General features: G+C 38.1%; 1 protein-coding gene and 1 non-coding gene across 2 annotated transcripts in view; both read right to left on the bottom strand.

Annotated features, from left to right (window-relative positions):
• The window catches only part of LOC126078966 (glycerophosphodiester phosphodiesterase domain-containing protein 4-like), an 82637-nt gene extending 65101 nt beyond the window's left edge, over positions 1-17536 (bottom strand). Inside the window, exons 1-3 of the mRNA XM_049889826.1 lie at positions 17481-17536; positions 8067-8160; positions 5398-5457 (exon numbers count right to left, since the gene is read on the bottom strand). Of these exons, the coding sequence (XP_049745783.1) occupies positions 5398-5457; positions 8067-8160; positions 17481-17536 (210 nt within the window). The remainder of the gene's footprint in view (positions 1-5397; positions 5458-8066; positions 8161-17480) is intronic.
• A 5179-nt stretch (positions 17537-22715) lies between these two features.
• Positions 22716-22820, bottom strand: LOC126081313 (U6 spliceosomal RNA). Its single transcript, XR_007518359.1, has one exon. It is a non-coding gene; the product is annotated as a U6 spliceosomal RNA (small nuclear RNA).
• Between the last annotated feature and the right edge of the window lie 1809 nt (positions 22821-24629).

The raw sequence follows: 24629 nt of genomic DNA, 5'->3' as shown, positions 1-24629 counted from the left end.
AAACCAGCCTTGCATACCTGGTATAAATCCCACTTGATCAGGGTGAATTATTTTTTTGATGTGTTGTTGGATTCCATTGGCTAGAATTTTGTTGAGGATTTTTGCATCTATGTTCATGAGGGATATAGGTCTATAATTTTCTTTTTTTGTAATGTCTTTACCTGGTTTTGGTATCAGGGAGATGGTGGCTTCATAGAATGAGTTTGGTAGTATTCTGTCATTTTCTATGCTTTGGAATACCTTCAGAAGTAGTGGTGTTAACTCTTCTCTGAAAGTTTGGTAGAACTCTGCAGTGAAGCCGTCCGGGCCAGGGCTTTTTTTTGTTGGGAGTTTTTTGGTTACCGTTTCAATCTCTTTTTTTGTTATGGGTCTATTTAGTTGTTCTACTTCTGAATGTGTTAGTTTAGGTAGGTAGTGTTTTTCCAGGAATTCATCCATTTCTTCTAGGTTTTCAAATTTGTTAGAGTACAATTTTTCATAATAATCTGAAATGATTCTTTTAATTTCATTTGGTTCTGTTGTGATGTGGTCCTTCTCATTTCTTATTTGGGTTATTTGTTTCCTTTCCTGTATTTCTTCAGTCAGTCTAGCCAATGGTTTATCAATTTTGTTAATTTTTTCGAAGAACCAGCTTTTGGCTCTGTTAATTCTTTCAATTGTTTTTCTGTTCTCTAATTCACTTAGTTCAGCTCTAATTTTTATTATTTGTTTTCTTCTGGTGCCTGATGGATTCTTTTGTTGCTCACTTTCTATTTGTTCAAGTTGTAGGGACAGTTCTCTGATTTTGGCTCTTTCTTCTTTTTGTATGTGTGCATTTATTGATATAAATTGGCCTCTGAGCACTGCTTTTGCTGTGTCCCATAGGTTTTGATAGGAAGTATTTTCATTCTCGTTGCTTTCTATGAATTTCCTTGTTCCCTCCTTGATGTCTTCTATAACCCAGTCTTTTTCAGGAAGGTATTGCTCATTTTCCAAGTATTTGATTTCTTTTCCCTAGTTTTTCTGTTATTGATCTCTAGTTTTATTGCCTTGTGGTCTGAGAAGATGCTTTGTAATATTTCGATGTCTTGGACTCTGCAAAGGTTTGTTTTATGACCTAATATGTGGTCTATTCTAGAGAATGTTCCATGTGCGCTAGAAAAAAAAGTATACTTTGCAGCAGTTGGGTGGAGAGTTCTGAATAAGTCAACGAGGTCAAGTTGGTTAATTGTTGTAATTAGATCTTCCGTGTCTCTATTGAGCTTCTTACTAGATGTCCTGTCCTTTTTCGAAAGTGGTGTGTTGAAGTCTCCTACTATAATTGTGGAGATATCTATCTCACTTTTCAATTCTGTTAAAATTTGATATATGTATCTTGCAGCCCTGTCATTGGGTGCATAAATATTTAATATGGTTATGTCTTCCTGATCAATTGTCCCTTTTATCATTATATAGTATCCTTCTTTATCCTTTGTGGTGGATTTAAGTCTAAACTCTATTTTGTCAGAAATTAATATTGCTACTCCTCTTCTTTTTTGCTTATTGTTTGCTTGATATATTTTTTTCCATCCTTTGAGTTTTAGTTTGTTTGTGTCTCTAAGTCTAAGGTGTGTCTCTGTAGGCAGCATATAGATGGATCGTGTTTCTTTATCCAGTCCAAGACTCTCTGTCTCTTTATTGGTGCATTTAGTCCATTTACATTCAGCGTAATTATAGATAAATAAGTTTTTAGTGCTGTCATTTTGATGCCTTTTTATGTGTGTTGTTGACAATTTCATTTTTCCACATACTTTTTTGTGCTGAGGCATTTTTCTCAGTAAATTGTGAGATCCTCATTTTCATAGTGTTTGACTTTATGTTAGTTGAGTCGTTACGTTTTTCTTGGCTTTTATCTTGAGTTATAGAGTTGTTATACCTTTTTGTGGTTACCTTATTATTTACCCCTATTTTTCTAAGTAAAAACTTAACTTGTATTGTTCTATATCGCCTTGTATCACTCTCTGTATGGCAGTTCAATGCCTCCTGTATTTAGTCCCTCTTTTTGATTATTGTGATCTTTTACCTATTGACTTCCATGATTCCCTGTTATGTGTATTTTTTTTTTTAATTAATCTTAATTTGTTTGTTTTTGTGATTTCCCTATTTGAGTTGATATCAGGACGTTCTGTTTTGTGACCTTGTGTTGTGCTGGTATCTGATATTATTGGTTCTCTGACCAAACAATATCCTTTAGTATTTCTTGTAGCTTTGGTTTGGTTTTTGCAAATTCTCTAAACTTGTGTTTATCTGAAAATATCTTAATTTCACCTTCATATTTCAGAGAGAGTTTTGCTGGATATATGATCCTTGGCTGGCAGTTTTTCTCCTTCAGTGTTCTGTATATGTCGTCCCATTCCCTTCTTGCCTGCATGGTTTCTGCTGAGTAGTCTGAACTTATTCTTATTGATTCTCCCTTGAAGGAAACCTTTCTTTTCTCCCTGGCTGCTTTTAAAATTTTCTGTTTATCTTTGGTTTTGGTGAGTTTGATGATAATATGTCTTGGAGTTTTTCTTTTTGGATCAATCTTAAATGGGGTTCGATGAGCATCTTGGATAGATATCCTTTCGTCTTTCATGATGTCAGGGAAGTTTTCTGTCAGGAGTTCTTCAACTATTTTCTCTGTGTTTTCTATCCCCCCTCCCTGTTCTGGGACTCCAATCACCCGCAGGTTATCCTTCTTGATAGAGTCCCACATGATTCTTAGGGTTTCTTCATTTTTTTAAATTCTTTTATCTGATTTTTTTTCAGCTATGTTGGTGTTGATTCCCTGGTCCTCCAGATTTCCCACTCTGTATTCTAATTGCTCGAGTCTGCTCCTCTGACTTCCTATTGCGTTGTCTAATTCTGTAATTTTATTGTTAATCTTTTGGATTTCTACATGCTGTCTCTCTATGGATTCTTGCAACTTATTAATTTTTCCACTATGTTCTTGAATAATCTTTTTGAGTTCTTCAACAGTTTTATCAGTGTGTTCCTTGGCTTTTTCTGCAGTTTGCCTTATTTCATTTGTGATGTCTTTAAGCATTCTGTAAATTAGTTTTTTATATTCTGTATCTGATAATTCCAGGATTGTATCTTCATTTGGGAAAGATTTTGATTCTTTTGTTTGGGGGGTTGGAGAAGCTGTCATGGTCTGCTTCTTTAAGTGGTTTGATATGGATTGTTGTGTCCGAGCCATCACTGGGAAACTAGTTTTTCCAGAAAATCCGCTAAAAAAAAAATGCAGTCAAATCCCTATCAGAGTTCTTCCTCTGGCTCAGGCTATTTGGATGTTAATGAAGCCGCCTGGGGAGGGTGGGGGAGGGAACAGAGAGATAGGAGAGTAGCACCTCAGAATATAGCCAGAGTTGCTTGTCTTGCTTGGAATGGCTATTATATCTGAGATTCCCGCAGGGCGCATCGCCTATGTGTGCTGGCTGTGTGGAGATTGCCCCTGGGGGGTCTGGCCCGCTGGAGTCACGGTCAGATCCTCCGCTTCCAGCCCCACGCCCAGCATCAAGGCTCCCCTGCTGGGACGGTGCACTCTCGACTTTAAAATCAGTCGCTGCCTCCCGGGGACTTCTCGTCCCTCCAGCCGCGTTGCCGTGCCGCCCCCGCGAACTGGTTGGGTCCCCTCCCGGGGTTAGTTCAGGTGGGTGGAGCAGCTCCCCGTGCTTGTGCCATGACCGAGTGTTCCGGTTGGGACGCTGTTCTCCCAGCTCCAATACCAGTCGCTGCCTCCCGGGGACTTCTCCTACCGGCTGTGTCCCACGCCGCCCGCGGAACTGGCTGGTCGCCCTCCCGGGGTTAGTTCAGGGGGGTGGAGCAGCTCTCTGTGCTTGTGCTGTACCTGACTGGTACGCTGGCTTCAGGTTCTGAAAACAATCGCTGCTTCCCCATATTAGTTCGTTCTCCGTCTCTAAATCTGTGTTTGTTGTTCAGGGTTCGTAGATTGTTATGTATGTGATCAATTCACTTGTTTTTCCGTGTCTTTGTTGTAAGAGGGATCCGAGGTAGCGTCTGCCTAGTCCGCCATCTTGGCTCCGCCGAGAATCTGCATTTTTAACAAGTTCTCAGACAACGCTAATACTGCTGGTTAGGGATCAATTCTGCGAACCACTAGTAGAGCAGTGGTTTGAAAGTTTATTATACATAAGAATCACCTGGGGATCTTGTTAAACTGTAGATTCTGATTCAGTACATCTGGGGTGAAAATGCAAATTTTCAGCAGGGATTTGAACTGGAACGAGCCAGTTCAAAGCCCTGGATAAATTGTTAGTGACTAATTGATTGTAAAAAAAAATTTTTTTTTTTAATTGATTGTAGTGTCCCAACTCTAAGATAGTGATCTCACTAAGATCTATTCACTTCTCAGTCTACATTCTTTCCCTAGAAGATCTCATGACTTCAATTTTCACTTGTACTGACAACTCCTGAATTTGTACGTCCAGTTCAAACTTCTCATTTGAGTAAGAGAAGATTTAAGGGGACCACTCAGAGAGTTTGACGTGTTCCTGGATTTGGGGAAATATAAGGAATGGTATCAGCCACTCTCGGAAAAGTCTATAAAAAAGCAAAAGGCTGGGACTGGAGCTGCTCCTGCCTGTGGCAGAACAAAAGGAGGTTTATTTTGGAAATGAGCTGCATGTCTACAAATAGTGGACAAAGTTACCGGTTTTCTGCGAACCAGATAGGGACCCTTTGAGAGAAACCATGCTGGCATCACCTTAAATGGATCCCACAAAAGGGAGGGTTAAAAGGACCTCAACAGAGAAATTTTAGGATGAAGGGCAGGCATTTACTCCATCAGGAGAGTTGAAGACAAGGTTTTCAGCAGAAGGGGATACACAGAAGCAACCCATGAGGAAAAGAGCTAGGAACTGTGCATTTGTCTGGTCCAGACAGAATAACTGAGATGACCAGAGGGAAGAGGACCCTATGCCCTCTTCACCAGTATAGGCTTCCAGGCCTGAGTTAGGCCCAAATAGGGGAGGGAAGAAATTTTAAGATTAATAAAATTGAAGTTTGGGTTATTACAATGAACTGAAACTTTCAATAACTGAGATAAGAATGTTCTTGTGACTAAAAGGGATTGAAAACTAATGGACCTTTCCTAAGATCCTTGCCTAAGATTTTTTCTGGGTGGGAAAAACAAGGCCACAGAGTGGGTTTAACAGGGAGTGGTGAGAAAGAATAAAGTTTGAATTCGTCTTGGGTTCAACTCCTTCAATAAGCCAGTTACATCTAGTAGAAATTATTTCAGTTAAAATAGTGTAAGTAAATCTCTTCTCTCTAGAGGAAACAACAAAAGACTGACTGACTCTGTACCTAACCCTGAGTGCCAGAGAGGCACAGTCAGTCCTGGTTTTAAGGACTCCTATGAGGATTCAAATGTCCTACCTTATGGCACCAGTGCAGGTATAGTTTGTTCCCTTCCCAAACCAACAAAAATCCAAGTACCTGCAAAAGAGAAAAGAGGAGGTAATTTTGAAATCACCAAGTTGTTGCTCAAACCACTGTTCTGTAGCTCAAAATTCCACAGTCTGGCACTATAGTCACTTCTTGCTATACCTGCGCTTCTTAGCCTCTGGGACTTCGCCATGTTCCTCTACCTGGAAAGCTCTCTCTCCCCATTCCACTTACCCTTCAAAGCCAGGTCAAATGTTACCTCCTATTTGTAACTTTTAGAAGCTTCCCCAGGAAGAATTAATTATTATCTCCTCTGGGATTTTATAACAATCACCCCAGTAATACCCTTTGTGAGTTCCTGCCAATACTTTTCCCCTGGGTTGGACTTGATTCCTGGCATTACTCAAACCAATTTGCCAGAGGACCCAGGTCAGGGGCTAGCCCTTCCAATGGTCTTTTAAAAGCTATTTTTTGGGGAAATGGTATGTAACATTACCACCACAGCTACCACCGTGAACACTGGTACGTACTCAATAAATCTTACTTAGACTTGGTGTACATCTATCTAGTTACCAAGCCAGTGCAGAGATGAAAACTGAAAATTGGAGTATTCCTCAGATGCCTTGTATATTAATGATAATTTGCATGTGTAAGGCCCTTTATCTTTTTATCAAAATATCATCTATATGGGAAACCCTGGTGGCATCGTGGTTAAGTGCTACAGCTGCTAACCAAAGGGTCAGCAGTTCAAATCTGCCAGGCGCTCCTTGGAAACTCTATGGGGCAGCTCTACTCTGTCCTATAGGGTCGCTATGAGTTGGAATCGACTCGGCAGCACTGGGTTTGGTTTGGTTTGGTTTTTTGGATCATATATATGATTTCACTTGTTCTTTATCAAATCCTATGGAACATCTTTTTTTTATATATTATAATACTCATTTGAAAGAAGGAAACAGAGGCTCAAAAGAGTTACATAACTTGACCAAGGTTACAAAAGAACTTAAAGATAGAGCAAGAAACAGAGCCAGGTCTCCCTCCACGTTTACTGTTGTTGCCATTGCAGATATTCAAAAAGAGGTAGGGTGGTAGCGTACAGTAGAAAGCTTGTTAAAATATATTAGTTCACTGGGCACTAGCACGCATGTCCACCTGAGAAGCTAACTTTACCATTTCATGTTTATTGTCTATGAAAATTGTGTAATTCAGTGGCCAGGGTTTGGCTCAGAGCACGTCCTTCACAGGCATTTTCCCTATTAAAAAAAAAAAGCTTCTAATTGGTCTCTCTGCTTGCAAGCTCCAACTACAACTTTTAGAACGATTTTCCTAAAATAAAAATCTGATTTATTTCAAATGTCTTAGTCTTGCTTTTCAGGTCTTCCAAAATCTGTTACAAGCCTACTTTTCAGTCCTGTTCCCCATTATTCTTCATTATGTCCTACACACTAACAGAACTGACCTTTCTCTCTTTTCTAGACTTATTCCGTAGTTTTCTGTCTCACTGCCTTTGTCATGATGTTCCTTCAGCCTGGAATATTCTTCACAATTCCAACATTTGTAGTCCACATCCAACATTCCCTTAAGGATTTTATTCTAGTACCACCTTCTTCAAGAAGTCTTACTTAATAGCCATGGCTGGAAGCTAACCTCTTCCTTCTCAGAAACCCTGCAGAGCTTTATTTAGGCTCTCCAATAACAATTATAATGCTCCACCTTGTGTTAATTATTTTTGTCCATAGCTGAGCCCTACTAGATCTAACTCTTTGGGTGAAGGTGGTTGTTTCACTTTATCTCTCATACCTATTTCCATGAAATATTGTGCATGAAACAGACACTACATATATTTTGTTGATCTCTGTATTCTCAGCACTTAGCACAATGTTCTACTCATAGTAATACTCTACGTTTTGTTGAAAGAAAAAAATGAATACAAATGGCAGCTGATTTGGAGGTTAGGTCCTTCTGTGTCAAACAGGAAATCAGTAGGGGCAGAGAACAGTAGATTCAGAGAGAGATGTCTGCCTTCTGTACATGTGAATATTCAAAAATTCCAATTGCCTAAAGTTATCCTCCCATATGCTTCCCATTTCCACAGCCTTTTCTCTTCCCTGGCTTGAAATTCTCACACTACACTATACTGCTATGTCAGGCAAAGAGACAGGGTCACCATTGCCAAAAGACTTTTGCTCTAATCTACTTTTCATTTGGACTAGGTGATTAGCATTTGCACATTAGAAGAGATTTAACAATCTAGCTAATTCAATTTTTAAGGCCCAGAAAGACTGATTCCCAGGGGATGCAATATGAAATGAAATAGCTGAGTGTGTAAAGGTATTACTGATGGGAATCTGCAAGTGCCTAAAATTACAATACTGTGTGAACCATAGGACAGGCTATGAAACAGGGAACAGAAAGAGGATATTCTGCCACCCTTTAAAAGGGTCAAATTGGTAAGGCACATTCTCTAATAGCACAAGCCTTTTTTCCCCCCTCTACCTCTTGTTTCAAAACTCAAGTAGCTGATATGAAACCAAGCTCTGCTAAAAAAAGGGAGTTTGTAGGTTTTGGGGGCTCTGTAACCAAGTGGGTACCATATCAGGGACAGGAGCACCTCACGAGTCCACTCATGGAGTCAGTCAGGAAAAATGGGAAGCATTACTCACCAACAGCAATGAAGTGTAGGCAGTCAGGATCCCAAAAAGAGACAACAAAACAATGGACCAGTAGAACCAGATTCCTGTAGTTAAGTAAGTGGCCCTGCAAAAATGTGTTTCAATCCTTAATACACAGCTGAACGCAGTGGAGTTTCTGCCAAGGATGGGACAACACAGGACTGAATGAGGCATAGGAGAACCAGAGAGATAAGAAGATAAGAGGTCTGGGAACAGATTTATGAAGATCTTTGGGGCTATTTAGTTGAAGACTTTGAACACTGTCCTGCAGGCAATTGGGTACTTTAGTGGGGTCTGTATAAATGGTAAGATTATATTTAAAAAGAGTTACTTAGAGTATATATTCAAAAATCATACCCTCTTTAATAAAATGATATAATACAGACATTCTAGAATGTGAAAAAAGGAAAACGTCTTCCCATAATATCACTCCCTTAACAAAATTAATACTTTACATCTTGGCAGTTTCCTTACCCATGTGCATGTATATTTTTTACAGAATTGTAACCACAGTCAACATATTAATTGCTCTGTTCTGTGTGAGAGATTTTGGCTCTTTAATAACAGTCCTAAATATTTCTGTTCTTGAAGTACTTTATGAGAGGGAAATTACTAATGATCTGCTAAGAGAAATAATGTCATACTTAGTCTAGGTACGTATCCCAAAGAATTTAAACTTTTCATTTCAAGATAGTAGAGTGATAATATGTTGAAATTTTCTCATCTCCATACAAAACCTGGAGAAATTATATTTTAAAATATATAAGCTATAGATCAATGAACAAACAACCACATAAAAATAAGAAAGAACCCAGGAGGTCAGGGTCCCCAGACCTTCTGTTAGCCTAAGACAGGAACCATTCTCAAATCGAGCTCTTCAGACAGGGATTGGACTGGACTATGGGATAGAAAATGACACTGGTGAAGAATGAGCTTCTTGGATCAAGTAGGCACATCAGACTATGTTGGCATCTCCTGTCTGAAGGGGAGATGAGAGGGTAGAGGGCATCAGAAGCTGGCCGAATGGACACGAAAAGAGAGAGTGGAGGGAAGGAGTATGCTGTCTCATTAAGGGGAGGGCAATTTTTTTTTTTTTTTAGCAAGGTGTTTACAAATTTTTGTATGAGAGTTCAACTTGATTTGTAAACTTTCACTTAAAACACAATAAAAATTTTAAAAAACCCAAAAAACAAGGAAGAATATTCTCTTTGGCCAGAAACTACAAGATACACCCAGAAGAAGAAAAGAGGAAAGTAGCCACCCTAGTAAGAACCTCCCCAGATTCATACCACACAATGTCTAGCATTCAAGCAAAAACAATCAGGCACACTAGGACAAGACCATATTAGTGAAAGTCAAAAGAAACAATGTACAACAGAAAAAGACCCTTAACTAGATAATGGAGTTATCAGATGTGGACTTCTAAACGATTACCCTTAATATGCTATACTGGGACAAAACTGTGAATTTCATGTGAGAACTATTAATAAGAGGGTAAGTTAAAAATTCTAGAAAGAAAGATACAGCAATAAAAATTAAGAAATCAATAGGTAAATTTGATAGTAGGTAAGGCAGAGCTACAAAGAATTTTTTAAATGAAGAATTGATCAGCAGAAGCTATCAAAATGAAACAAAGATAAAAAATGAAAAATGCAGGTGAAAGGGTAAGAGATTATGGGGTAAAGACAAAAGGTCTAATATACACAAAATTGGACCCTCCTAAGTACAGGAGATAGAGAATGGGGTAGAAATGATAGTTGAAGAGCTAATGACTAAGAACTTTTCCAACATGATTAAAAACATTGTATCAGTCCGGGATCACTCAGAGAAGCAGAACAACTATAAGTGTTATAAAAAAAAAACTATGAGTTTATGTAGGAATCAGACGACATATTATGGGAGCTGCTAGAGAAGGCTGTTACATCTGCTCTGATGTTTGGCCCACAGTTGCTAGAGGTCAGAAAGGCCAGCAGTTAGGAAGCAAAGCTGAACATAAAGTGTGAGAGAGCAAGGGCAAACTGAAATTCACAAGAATGAATGGGAACTCATGAGAACAAAAGGAATGCGGGTATGTCTATCACTACCTTCTTCTGATATGGGTGATGCAAGTGACCTGCAGAAGTTGACACCCTTCACTGAGCTGCATGCTTATCTGGCTCTGGACTTGGAGAAGTTGAAGATCTGGCAGAAGCAGGGAGAGTTGCAGGCCTAAGTGCTGGCCCATGTCAACTCAGTAAGCTACCAGATACTGACATTGCATGCAGGCTGTCATAGTGCTCAGGGCCATCACTGACCTTCATAGTGTAAGATAATGACTGCTGCCTCACTTCTCCCTTCCAAATTTCATTGCAATTTTTCTTAGGATCTCTATTAATCCAGTCCTATACTGGAAAGGGAATTCTGGGAAATAACAGTATCATTTTAACTAAGTTGACCCAATTAGTACATCACCACAGTTCACCCATTATCAACCTGGCATTCATAGACACCTCTTTTAATCATCCTTAACTTCTAACACAATGTGATTATCCCTCATACAACCAAAAACACACTAACCCTCCCCAAAATGGATACTATTGGGCGACTCTTATTTGTCTTAATTAAGTATTGATATATAAAGCCAACTATTGTTAACACGTCTGTGTTCAATGGGAGGGGAATTGGAAAGGAGGGAAATATATATATATATATGTATATATATACATATATATATATATATATATGTGTACACAGACACACATGCACAGAACTCTGGCTCCCATGGCCTTTGCCCTCTATCACAAGTAGTCATATAAGGTAAAAAAGACTGTGCAGATGTAATTAATGTTACTAATCAGCTGACCTTAAAATAGGGACATTAACCTGGATGACCTGGACAAACTCAGTGTAATCAAGTGAGCTCTTTAAAACAGAAAAGGAAGTCAGAGAGATGCATTAAAAGGGAAAGTCAGAGAAATCTGAATGCTCAACACCAAAGAAGTCAAGAAAAGAGAAAAAAATAAATATAGAAGTGATGGGATAATAGTATTAGGAAGATCATAGATGTAAGCTGAAATACAGTAGTAATTATATTAGTACAGAAATATCTTTTATTTGTAACAAAATATAAATATTGCCAGACTGGGTTTTTAAAAATCCAGCCGTATAGTATCTATGAAAGAAACTTCTAAAACATAAAATACAGAAAGGTTAAAAAGAAAACAGAAAATGAACAATTGAAATTTGAAATTAAAAACACAACACCATTTACACTACCACCAAAAAATTACTTAGGCATAAATATATACAAGATCTATACAAGGAAAACAAAATCCTGATGAAAGGAATCGAAAAAGATTTTAATAAATGGAGAGATATTCCGTGTTAATGAAGAGGTAGACTTAATAGTATAAAGATGTCAATTATTCCCAACACGATTTCTACATTCAAAACAATCTCAGACAAAATCCCAGGAAGTTATTTTGCAGATATCAACAAACTGATCCTCAAGTTTACATGAAAAGGCAAAAGACCAAGAATAGCCAGCACAATACTGAAGAAGAACAAAGTCAGAGGACTGACACTACTAACTTCATGACTTACTATAAAGCTACAGTAATCAAGACAGTGTATACTGATGAAAGAATAGACACATAGATCAATTGAACTTAATAGAGAGCCCAGAAATAGACCCACACAGCTACAGTCATCTGATCTTTAACAAAGGGGCAAAGATAATTCAATGGAGAAAATAAGTCTTTTCAATAAATGGTGCTGGAACAAATGGACATCCACATGTATAAAAATGAATCTGGTGCAAAATGCTGGTAGAAGAAGGGAAAGACAAGCACAGAATGGGAGAAAATATTTGCAAAACATGTAGCTGATAAATAACTTGTATCCAAGATATATAAGGAACCCATAAAACTCAAAAACCAAAAACAAACAACCCAATTACAAAATGGGCAGAATATGTGAACAAACATCTCACCAAAGAAGATACACAGATGGCAAATAAACATATGAAAAGATGGTCAACATCATATTTCATCAGGGAATTGCAAATTAAAGCACTACACACACCACTTAAAAAAAAAAAAAAGCTAAAATACAGAACACTGACAACCCCAAATGCTACTGAGGATGTGGAGTAACAAGAACTCTCACTCACTACTACTGGGAATGAAAAATGGTAGAACCACTTTGGAAGACAATCTGGAAGCTTCTTACAAAGCTTAATACAGTCTCACCATACGATCCTGCGATAGTGCTCTTAGATGGTTACCCAAACAAGGCGAAAACTTTTATCCACACAAAAAGTTGCACACGAGTGTTTACAGCAGCTTTATTTATAATTGCCAAAAATTGGAAGCAACCACAACGTCCTGGAATAGGTGAGTGGATAAACAAACTGTGGTGTACCCATGCAATGCAATATTACTCAGCAGTAAAGAGACATCAGCTGTCAAGCTACAAAAAGGCATGGAGGAACCCTAAGTGCATACTGTTAAGCAAAAGAAGCCAGTCTGAAAAACCTACATACTGTATGATTCCAGCTACATAACACTGTGGAAAAGGAAAAACTAGAGAGACAGTAAAAATGATCAATGGTTGCTAGGTATTGGGGTCAGGGCATTCAACAGATAAAGCACAGGGCATTCTAAGGGCTGCGAAACTATTCTGCATGATATTTTAAAGGTGAATACATGAAATTATGCATTTTTCAAAACCCATAGAACTGTACAACACAAAGAGCGGGTGCTAATGTAAACTATGGACTTCAGTTAATAATAATGTACCAATGTTGGTTCATCAAGTGTAACAATTACACCACACTAAAGCAAAATGGTAACAATAGGGGAAACTGAACAGGGAGGAGGGGGATGCATGAGAATTCTTCATATTTTCTGCACAATTTTTCTGTCAACCTAAAACTCGAGAAAATAAAGTGTATTAAAATAGAAGATGAAAAAAGGAAAAGGATGAAAAAGATGAATCAGGCAAAGTTGGTATATGTATACTAACATCATACAAAAAGTACCTTACCTTATAAGACAGTACCCAGCACTGGGGAAGCCAGCACAATTTGTACAAGGCAAGCTCATGGAAGCTCCATAGACATATCAGAACTTCCTAAGGGATCGAATTCCTGGGCTGAGGAGTGTGGGGACCATGGTTTCTGGGAACATCTAGCTCAACTGGCATAACATAGTTTATAAAGAAAATGTTCTACATTCTACTCTGACAAAACTGAACATACACTCATGGGAAAAAAACAAAACAAAACAAAACAAAACCAAGTAGTCTAGGAATTTAAGGGAGACTCCTTAACCTGATAAAGATTATATACAAAATAATCTCCAGCAAACATACTTAATGGCAAAATGTTGCAGATTTTTCCTTTGAGATCAAGAACAAGAAAAGGCTGATCACTATCATCACTTCTACATAAAATTGAATTGGAAGGTCTAACCAGCTCAGTTGGCAAGAAAGAGATATAAAATATAAGGACTCAAAAAGAAGACACAATAGTTATTACTTACAGATGATATGACCGTAAGTAAAAACTCAAAAGTGGCCTACAAATAAATTATATGAATAAGAAAAAAAGCAAAATTGCTGATAATAAAATCAATATATAAAAATCAATTGTATTCTTAAATATCAGTTAAAAAAATAGTTACAATAGTATAAAATATCAAGTACCTAGGAAAAAATCTAACAAAATATATGTAAGATCTCTAAAGGGAAAAATCAAAACATTTATTAAGAAATATTTTAAAGGACTCAACTCAAGAAGAGGCAGTATCCAATTCAAGGACTAGCAAAGTCAATATTGTAAAGGTGTCATTTCTTCCCAAATTAATTTACAACAACGCCAATCAAAATTCCAACATACTTTTTATGGACCATGAAAGATAGATTCTAAAATTTGTATGGAAGAAAAAGGGATGAAAGATCATGAAGACATCTTAGAGAAGAACACTGTGTGAGGACCTGCTCTACCAGATACAAAGACTGGTAACTAGACAGTGTGGAATTGGTGCAGAGATAGACCAATGGGCCAATGGAACATAACACACTGCCCAAATACAAACCCACACCTGTATGTGCACTTGATACACGACAGGTTTGGCACTGCCCAGCAGCAGGGAAAGGATATAGTTCTTAATAAATGATGCTGGGACAATTGAGAAAAAAAATAGTTCCTTATGTCACAGTATAACAAAAATTATTTTCAAGTTGATTAAAGGTTTAAATGTAAAGGGCAAAACTATATAACTTTTAGAAGATGATATTAGTAGAGTAAAAGTAGTCCCTGATTTACAGCAGGGTTTCCTTTCGAAATATCAAACAGCAAAGAAAATGAAAGAAATCACGTGGACATACAAAGTTTGGATGAATCTAGCAAACAATGCTAAGTGAAACAAAAAGCAATGACTACAGTAAGGTATTAGTGATAAAAATTGCAAAAACAAGCAAAATTAGGTTACATATTAAGAGATATATTCACACATGATAAAACTATAAAGAAATTTTTAGCTAGGATAGTGGTTACCTCTAGATGAAGGAGGGGGTTGTGATCTGGACTGGATACAGGTGGACTGCTGAAACTGGCAATATTCTATCTCTTGAGTTAGTAGGTGGTTATACTGGTGTTTATTTTGTAATTATTTTTAAAACTATATATTTTTATAATCTATGCAATTTTATATACTTTATAATAAACATACTTTACTTTTCAACAAGTAAATAAGTTAAACCATATGATCTTCCCAATCCCAAAACCCAGTGCTGTCGAGTCAATTCCGACTCATACCGACCCCATAGGATGAAGTAGAACTGCCCTATAGAGTTTGATTTTCCCAATAGATGCCCCCAAAACATAGATAAAACTTCACAAACTCATCTGATAAATTTTTTTTAGAAAATCAGGAATCGCAGAACATTTTCTTAACATGAAAATATGTACCTTAAACTATCAGCAAACAATATACAATTAATCTGGGTTGTCTGTCAAAGAGGGGCAAGGAATAGAAGTTGGGGCTTTGAAGAAAATCAGGGATTATCCCTACTCTAAAGACACAGAGAGTTACTTTCCATTAGGATTGAAAAAAGGGAGCTGTTCAAGATTGCACTACTACTCAGACTTGTGCCCAACTTCCACGTTGCACCCTGGAGGCACACGACCATGAGTGGGGGACTGCTGCATGGGAGCTTATGGAGGCTGACTATTAAGCATCTGTCTTGGGAGCAACGGTGAGGATTCTGGAGCCAATCTTATGCTTAATACAAAAGACTGTTGTGAAAGTCATCTTGGTAACATACCTGGAAGAGCAATTCCAAAAAGTGGTCAGGAACCAGTACCTGACTGAGGCATTGTATAACGAAAGTAATAATGGCCAAGGTGGTCAGTGTAAACTGATGATCCGAGGTTCCCCTCACAACCACCATACTATTTTGGCTGTACTGCAGTAAACCTCCAGACTTTGATACAACACCAGGGGATGCAGAGGGAGCTCGGTAAGTTTAAATACACCTTCTCACTTATTGACTATCTCGTTATCTGACATTTTCAAGTTACAATAGTAGTAAAAAATCTACTAACCAAAAATTTTGTGCATTAACAACGTTTGTCTGGCAGTAATGAATGCTGAGATGCAAGGTGAGACTAACACTGGCCTTGATGGTTAAGGTTGTGTCAACCTAGCTAGGCCATGATTCTCAGTGGTTTGGCAGTTCTATTATGATGTAATTTGGCAGTTACATAACAACGTGATTTGGGAGTTATGTAAATGTGATTTGGCAGTTATGTAATGATGCAGTCATCCTCCATTTTGTTATCGGATGTGGTCATCCTCCATTTTCACAGAACACTGATTTTTCATAAAGACCTGGTCTTGGGAACCTAACCAGATTGATAAGTAAGGAGAGGGTGTATTAGACTATGCACAAACCTTGACATCTATGGATCTCTGAGCCACATTTTTAAAAGTCTGTAAATATAAAAAATGAAACATTTCTTGTATTTCAAGCACTGCAGAATAATTCATAAGAAGTCCATAAATAAATACTGCAAATAAACTGATGAGAAAACTTACTGAAGGCCCCAAAAGATAAACGGACAAGGGAAAACTAAAGAGAAGATAAATTAGCTAACTAAAAAAGTGTTGAGAATCAATGATTCAAATTAAAACATGGTAAAAAAAAAATTGCATCTAGCACACTAACAAAATTTATTCAAAATTAGAATATTTAATGCTGGCAATAGTAGGTTAAAACACAAACTTTCATATACACCTTTTGAGAAAGTACTTTGGTGATAGGTATAATGAATTTTTAAGACTGTTCTTGCCTCAATAACTCCACTTGTATAATCTATCCTAAGAACATTAGTCAGAATACAAAGATTTATCTGTACTGTTATTTTACAAAACAAGAAAACTAGAAACAATCATAATGCCTAACACTAAAAAATGGGTAAGTATGCTATATCATCTTCATGTGATGAAATCTCTTGAAACTAAATGACATTCAGAGTTTTAGTAATTTGTTAAAATGTCTGTAATTATTTTAAGTGAAAATAGAAAAAATATATATACACATATGAGCATAATAATGCAAAAATAAGCATAGAAAAAAAGGGCTAGGAAATATACCAACAAGTGATACTTTAGAATGAGACTTAGGAAATTTTATATTTTCTAATTTCTTCTTCACATTTAACAAATCATGTTAAAATAACATATTTTACTTCTATAAAGAGAAAAATAAAATGTATCCCATTGGGAAAAAAATGCCTCATATCCCAACATACCCCTCCTCCCCCAAAATACCAAATAATGGGTAATATTTTACAGCAAAGTTGGAAGGCATTGGGTCAGAAAAACTGGAAGGGTTGGGAGCAGACCAGGAGTAGAAGTTTAGCCATGAAAGGGTGCTGAGAAGGGACAGCTATCTCTATGTTCAGAGTCTTCCTAGGATAACTCCTAAGGACAGGAGGAGGCAGGGGTTGTAGGTGCTGCACTGACAGCAGGGTTCAGAGACAGAGATCATGAAGACCAACTGCTGTAGATGTCAGTAACCCAGACAAAAAGCCTGAGGAGTAAGACACCAGGGAGTCATTATCTGAGTAGCAGGACTGGGGACACCGGAAACAAAGACAAAGCTTCCCACTGAGGTAGATGACAGATTTTGTCTAAGTACGATACTGAGCACAGCTGGAAGTGGTGTATAGTAGGTTACGGTGCTAAGCATCCTCACTCCCACCCAGAGTCAGGCCTCTAACTCATAATCTGTGGGATGTCCAGTTTTGTCCACCCTGCCCTCTTATGCCACCACATCTTTGCGACCTGGTGTATAATCCAGATGGCTATCAGACCAAAGAGCCCTTACATAAATGAAAATGCAAAAAGTGAAACTCACCAGTCAAAACCAAAGTATTCATTTGAGGTTTCCACCCACACGAACAGTAAAATCATAGAGAAGCCAAATGAAATAATCATAAATGGGAAGAATAACTGCTCTCTCTGGGAAGAAAAAGAAAGGAAGCTAATTTAGCTCCATTCACCCATGCAATTTCATAACAAGCAATTTCTGTATCTACTTGTTAAGGTTAATACCACTGCCAGTACTTTCCATCACCTCCCCAGGCTGGACTGGCCACTCTCTTATTCTCACCCTCCCTCCAAAAAGAATCTTGTCTGTGCCTATTTACAGCATTTATTACACTGAACTGTACTTACATGTTTATGTTTCTATCTGCTGCTACACTGTTTCTTCTTTGGGAAAAAAAGGTAACTTCTCTTACATATCTCTGTATTGCCAATATCTGGCATAGTTCCTTGAATGTAGTTGGCTCTCTATAATCACCTTTTGAATTTATCTACCTCTCTACCTACCAAATGTTTGTTTGGTGATTCATTCATTGAGGTATTCATTCATCAGTTTATTTAGTCATTTATCTGTCTACTGGTGGGGAGAAGAGAGATGTCAGGATTAAGGAATAATTTTTTTTTTTTTTGTAGTAGCTATTTTGTGCCATTACAATGCTAAGGACCTCACAAGCTACTTTTATTTTATTCAGTTTATTTCTCATAACAGCCATATGAGTTAAGTATTGTTAATCTCATTTTGCACAAAAAAGAGCTAAGGCTCAGTGAGATAAAGCAGCTGGATAAACATCACACAGCCAAGAAATGTCAGGGCCCGAACTAGAACCCAGATTAGTGAGCCTAAAGCCAGGATGGAAGACAAGTTCAAACTGGGTCTTGAAGGTACCCACCCTACCACTGAAAAACATGTCACAAAGCACCCATGCTACAATTTGGCCAAATCCTTCCAGGAAGGATAAGGCTTAAGTTGCTATTTGAGTTAAGAGTGCTAACAGCCTCGTATTCTCTGTATCACATGAATAAGAAAATTTGACCTCTTTGGGGCACTGTTTATAATTTGTTAAAAATGGATGGACTAATCCTGGTCTTGTCTAAAGTACAATTATGGGGTTATTGTGAGGGTAACCAGAGCTAGTCAGTAGTGAAGTTATAAATTTTTTCTACATCTTAATTTTGTTGTTGTTGAGAACATACATAGAAAAACACACACCAATTCCAGTTTCCACATATACAATTTAGTGACACTGATTACACTCCCGGAGTTGTACAACCATTCTTACCGTCATTTTCTAAGTTGTTCCTCTCTCATTAACATAAGCGCATTACCCTCTAAGGTTCCTATCTAAACTTTTGAGTTGCTGTTATCACTTTGAACCTATATACTTCTTAAAAGAGCATAATTCTCAAGACAGACATTCTTTACTAGTTAAGCTCAACTACTGTTCTTTTTGAGGTGACTTCAGGGGATACTTTTGGTTTAAGCTTTAGAGATATCCCAGGAAATATATTCAGGGGCTCATCCACCCTCCATGGCTCCAGAAAGTCTAGAGTCCATGAGAATTTGAAATTCTGTTCTGTGTTTTCCCCCTTTTGATCAGGGTTCTCCTATGGAATCTTTGATGAAAATATTCAGTAGTGAGAGCTGAGCACCATCAGTTCTTCTGGCCTCAGGGCAAAAGAAGGCAGTTGTTCATGGAGGCAATTAGCAACACATTCCATATCCTCCTCTTATGCCTGATACTCCTTCCTGTGTTGCTCCAGGTGAAGAGAGACCAATTGTTGTGCCTTGGATGGCCACTTGCAAGCTTTTAAGACCCCACGGACTACTCAACAAACTAAGAGGTAGAACAGAAGCACTAAACTCGTTATTAGGCCTATTAATTGGGATGTCCCAAGAAACCATGACCCTAAACCTCCAAATCAAAGAACCAAATGCCATGCGGTGTTTGGTTGTACATAAGCAGCCTCAGTAGCTACTTTTACAGGTGTACAACTTTTTGACAGCCATCATCATAACCAGCTGTGCAACCCTACCCTTAATCAATGTGATTTTTCCATCATTGTGTCCCCCCCCTTTCTCCCTCCCTCCCAACCCTGGTAAACACTAATAAACTTTAGTCTCTATACGCTTGTCTTTTCTTGTCTTTTTAAATAAGTGAAATCATACAATATTTGTTCTTTTATAATTGGCTTATTTTGCTCAACCTAATTCTTTTTTTTAATGTCTTCAAGCTCCATCCATTCTGTATCATGTATCAAGACTTCATTTCACCTACTGGCTGAGTAGTAGTATTCCACTGTATGTATACATCACATTTTGTTTATCCGTTCATCTGATGATGGGCATTTAGGTTGTTTCCACCTTCTGGCTATTATGACTAATGCTGCAATGAATACTGGTGTACAAGTATCTTTCTGAGTCTCTGCTTTCAAGTCTTTTGGGTATATACCTAGAAGTGGAATTGCTGGGTCATATAGTAGTTCTGGAAACCCTGGTGGCGTAGTGGTTAAGTGCTATGGCTGCTAATCAAAGGGTCAGCAGTTCGAATCCACCAGGCGCTCCTTGGAACTCCATGGAGCAGTTCTACTCTGTCCTATAGGGTCACTGAGTCAGAATCTCAACTTGACAGCACTGGACAATGGATAGTAGTTCTATTTTTAGTTTTGTGAGGAATCCCCACACTGTTTTCCACAAGAGCTGTACCATTTTGCATTCCCACCAGCAATGGGTAAGTGTTCCAACTTCCCCACATCCTCGCCAACATTTGTTCTTTTTCTTTTTTTAAATCTTAGCTATCCTAGTGGGAGTCAAGTAATATCTCACTGTGGTTTTGACTTGCATCTCTCTGATGGCTGATGATGCTGAGCGTCTTTTCATGTGTTTGGTAGTCATTCGAATGTCCTCTTTGGTGAAATGTCTATTCAAGTCCTTTAGCCATTTTATGATTGGGTTGTCTTTTTGGTGTTAAGTTGTTGAATCTTTATATATGTATTGGTTATTAGATTCTTGTTGGACTTATGGTTTTCAAAGATATTCTCCAGCCAGAGCTTGTCTGTTCACTTTTTTTGTAAAATCTTTTGATAAGTAAACATTTTTAATTTTCATAAGGTCTCATTTGTCTTTTGCTGTTTGTGCTTTTGTTATTACATTAGATAATCCATTGTTGAAAGCTATACCTGACAGTGTAACCAGTAGTTGTTCTTCTAAGAATTTTAGGGTTTTAGTTTACACATTTAGGTCTTTAATCTACTTTGAATTTGTTTTTTGTATGGCGTGAGGTATAGATCGTTTCATTATTCTGCATGTGGAAATTCAATTTTATCAACATCATTTATTGAAGAGACTCCTCCTTCCCCATCGAATGGACTTAGCACCCTTATCAAATATCTGTTGACCATAGATGTGTGGGTTTATTTCTGGACTCCCAATTCTACTTCATTGGTCTACATGACTATGGGTTATACCAGTATTAGGGTGTTTTGATTATGGCTGTACAGAATATTTTAAAATCAGGAAGTGTGAGTCCTCCTACTTTGTTCTTCTCTCTCAACATCATTTTAGCTATTCAGGACCTCTTGCCATTCCATACAAAGTTAAGGATTGGTTCTTCTATTTCTGCAAAGAAAGGTGTTGAAATTTCGATCAAGATTCTGTTCAATCTATAGACTGCTTTGGATAGTATTGACATCTCAACAATATTAAGTCTTTCAATCCATGAACATGGAACACTTTTCCATTTATTTAAGTATTCTTTAATCTCTTTCAACAGTGTTCTACACATTGTGTAAGTCCGTCATGCCCCTGGTTAGATTTGTTCCTAGGTATTTTATTCTCTTAGGTGCTATTATAAATGGAATTGTTCCCCTAAATTCCCTTTCAGATTTCTTATTGCTCATATACAGAAACCCAACTGATTTTTTAATTGTGCGTTAAGTGAAAGTTTACAGCTTAAGGTAATTTCTCATATAAAAGTTTATACACATACTACTTTGTGACATTAGTTGCAATCCCTACAATGTGACAGCACTCTCTCCCTTAACACCTGGGGTTCCCTGTGTCCATTCAACCAATTCCTGTCCCTTCCTGCCTTTTCATGTTGCCTCTGGACAGGAGCCACCGGTTTGGTCTCATGTATCTGACTGAACTAAGAAGTACACTCCTTATGTGTATTATTTTTTGTTTTATAATCCTGTCTAATCTTTCTCTGAAGAGTGGGGTCCAGGAATGGTTTCAGTTCTGCGTTAACAGAGCATCTGAGGGCCATAGTTTCAGGGGTTCCTCCAGTCTCTGTTGGACCACTAAGTTTGTTCTTTTCATGTGAATTTGAGTCCCCCTTTATACTTTTTTCACACTGCGTCGAGGACTCTCTGTTGTGTTCCCTGTCAGGGTAGTCACTGGTGGTACCCAGACACCATCTAGTTCTTCTGGTTTCAGGCTAGGGGAATCTCTGGTTTATGTGGCCCTTTAGTCTCCTGGGCTAATATTTTTTCGTGTCTTTGTTTTTCTTCATTTGCTCCAAGTAGGATGGGACCAATTGATGCATCTTAGATGGCCACTCCCAAGCTTTTAAAACCCCGGATGCCACTCACCAAAGTGGGATGCAGAACATTCTCTTAATAAATTTTGTTATGCCAATTGACCTAGGTGTCCCCCAAACCTATGGTCTCCAGGCCCCAGCACCAGCTACTCTGTCCCTGAAAGTGTCTGGATGTGTCCAGGAAACTTTTTCACTTTTGTTTTGGTCCAATTGTGCTGACTTCGTGTTGTGTGTTGTCCTTCCCTTCACCGAAGTTGACCCTTTTCTACTAATTAGTAAATTTCCCTCTCCCCACCTTCATGGCCATCAAAGAATGTTTTTTCTGTTTAAACCTTTCCTTGAGTTCTTACAATAGTGGTCTCATACAATATTTGTCCTTTTGTGACTAATTTTACTTAGCATCCTGCCCTCCAGATTCATCCACATTCTAAGATGTTTTGCGGATTCATCATTGTTCTTTAACGTTGTGCAGTATTCCACTGTGTGTATGTACCATAATTTATCCATTCATCTGAAGATGGGCACCTAGGTTGTTTCCATCTTTTTGCTACTGTGAACAATGCTGCAATGAACATACATGTGCATATGTCCATTCATGTGATGGCTCTTATTTCTCTAGGATATATTCCTAGGAGTGGGATTGCTGGATCATACGGTATAGCTTTTTTTTTTTAAATTTTTATTGTGCTTTAAGTGAAAGTTTACAAATCAAGTCAGTCTCTCATACAAAAAATATGGAACGCTTCACAAATTTGTGTCATACTTGCGCAGGGTCCACGCTAATCTTCTCTGTATCCTTCCAATTTTAGTATATGTGCTGCCAAAGCGAGAACTATTTCTAGCTTTATAAGGAATCACCAGATCCTTTTCCATAGTGGTTGTACCGTTTTACATTCCCACCAGCATCAGTGTTCCAATCTCTCCACAACCTCTCCAACAATTATTATTTTATTTTTTTTGGATTAGTGCCAGCCTTGTTGAGGTGAGATGGTATCTCGTTTTGATTTACATTTCTCTAGTGACTAATAATCACGAGCATTTCCTCATGTGTCTGTTAGCTTCCTGAATGTCTTCTTTGGTAAACTGTCTGTTCATACCCTTTGCCCATTTTTTAATTGGATTATTGGTCTTTTTGTTGAGATGTTGCAGTATTTTGTAGATTTTAGAGATTAGATCCTTACTAGATATGTTAGTCAATTCCCCCCGCCCCCCTTTTTAGGAGCTCACAGTTATCTAGTTTCTCTTTGGGTGTTTGCCCATTGTTATGATTTGTACACTACTTATATTAGGGCTCCCAGAGTTGTCCTTTTTTCTTTCTTCCATGATATTTATCGTGACAGGTTTTATTTTTAGGTCTTTGATCCATTTTGAGTTAGTTTTTGTTTGTGGTGTGAGATATGGGTCCTGTTTCATTTTTCTTGAATAATCTTTTTGATTTCTTCAACTGCTTTATCAGTGTATTCCTTGGCTTTTTCTGTAGATTGCCTTATTTCATTTCTGAGGTCATCCCTGATGTCTTGAAGCATTCTGTATATTAGTTTTTTATATTCTGTGTCTGGCAATTCCAGGATTGTATCTTCATTTGGGAAAGATTTTGATTTTTTAATTTGGGGAGTTGTAGAAGCAATCATGGTCTGCTTCTTTATGTGGTTTGATATCGACTGCTGTCTCTGAGCCATCTATAAGATACTGTAATGATTTATTTTATATTTGCTCACTGAGTCTTGTCTTGTTTTCTTTCAGTATACCCAGATGGGCTACTAGATTGTGCTGTCTTGATTGTTGTAGCCTTTGAATCACTTATGTCCTATTACCAGCTGGTTTGGGCTGTTACCAGATATATAAACCTAAGAGTCCATTCACTATTCTTGAATAGAATCAGCTTAGGTGTTCTGATTTTGGGTCACCAAGTGTGTGGTGTACACTGTCACCTATTAACTTAGAGGAGTAGTGGTGATAGTTGTGTGCATCAGATTCTAGTAGTAGCAGGGGGTCACACTCCAGGGGGGCAGGATGCTGACAGCCTTCCCCCACATGCCAGTGAGGTAGGTATGTCTCTATTCCTAAAGCACTTTGGTGGGTGGGCTCTGCAGCTGTACCTTAGGCACCCGATGCATGTACCTCTAAAGACTGGTAGGCGTCAGTATCCTCAGACCCCTTTGGCAGGTGGCTAGGTGGTTTGGGTGGAGCTTCAGCCCTCAGTTCCCCATTGTGGATCAGTGAGGGCTCTGTTTAACAGGTAGAGATATCAGACCTGGAAAACTTGTCTTTCCAGTGATCAGCTAAAAGAATTACATTCAGATCTCTTATCAGAATTGCCTTTGTATTATAATAGCCACCTTGTTCCCTGTAGGGATGAAAGCCAAAGACTGTGGATCTCATATGCTTGGCCTGGAGCTGGTTCTGTATTTTTATTCCAGTTTAGGGAAGTCAGGGGAGGATTTTTCTTCCCTGGGTTTTTAGTAGCTGCTTCTCTCAGGCCTTTTTTTTTTCTCTCTCTCAGGCCAGGAGAATGGGTTAGGAAAAGAAAAGAAAAAAAAAAACCCACTGAGCACTTCACTCCTTGGCCCAGGAAATTCCAATGTTAATGAAGCCGCCTGGGGCAGGGAGGGGAGGGATCAGATAGGAGAGAGTAGCACCCA

This window comes from Elephas maximus, chromosome 7 (genome assembly GCF_024166365.1).
Source record: "Elephas maximus indicus isolate mEleMax1 chromosome 7, mEleMax1 primary haplotype, whole genome shotgun sequence".
In the NCBI taxonomy this organism is placed as follows: Eukaryota; Metazoa; Chordata; class Mammalia; order Proboscidea; family Elephantidae; genus Elephas; species Elephas maximus.
This window is presented reverse-complemented; position numbering and strand designations above follow the sequence as displayed.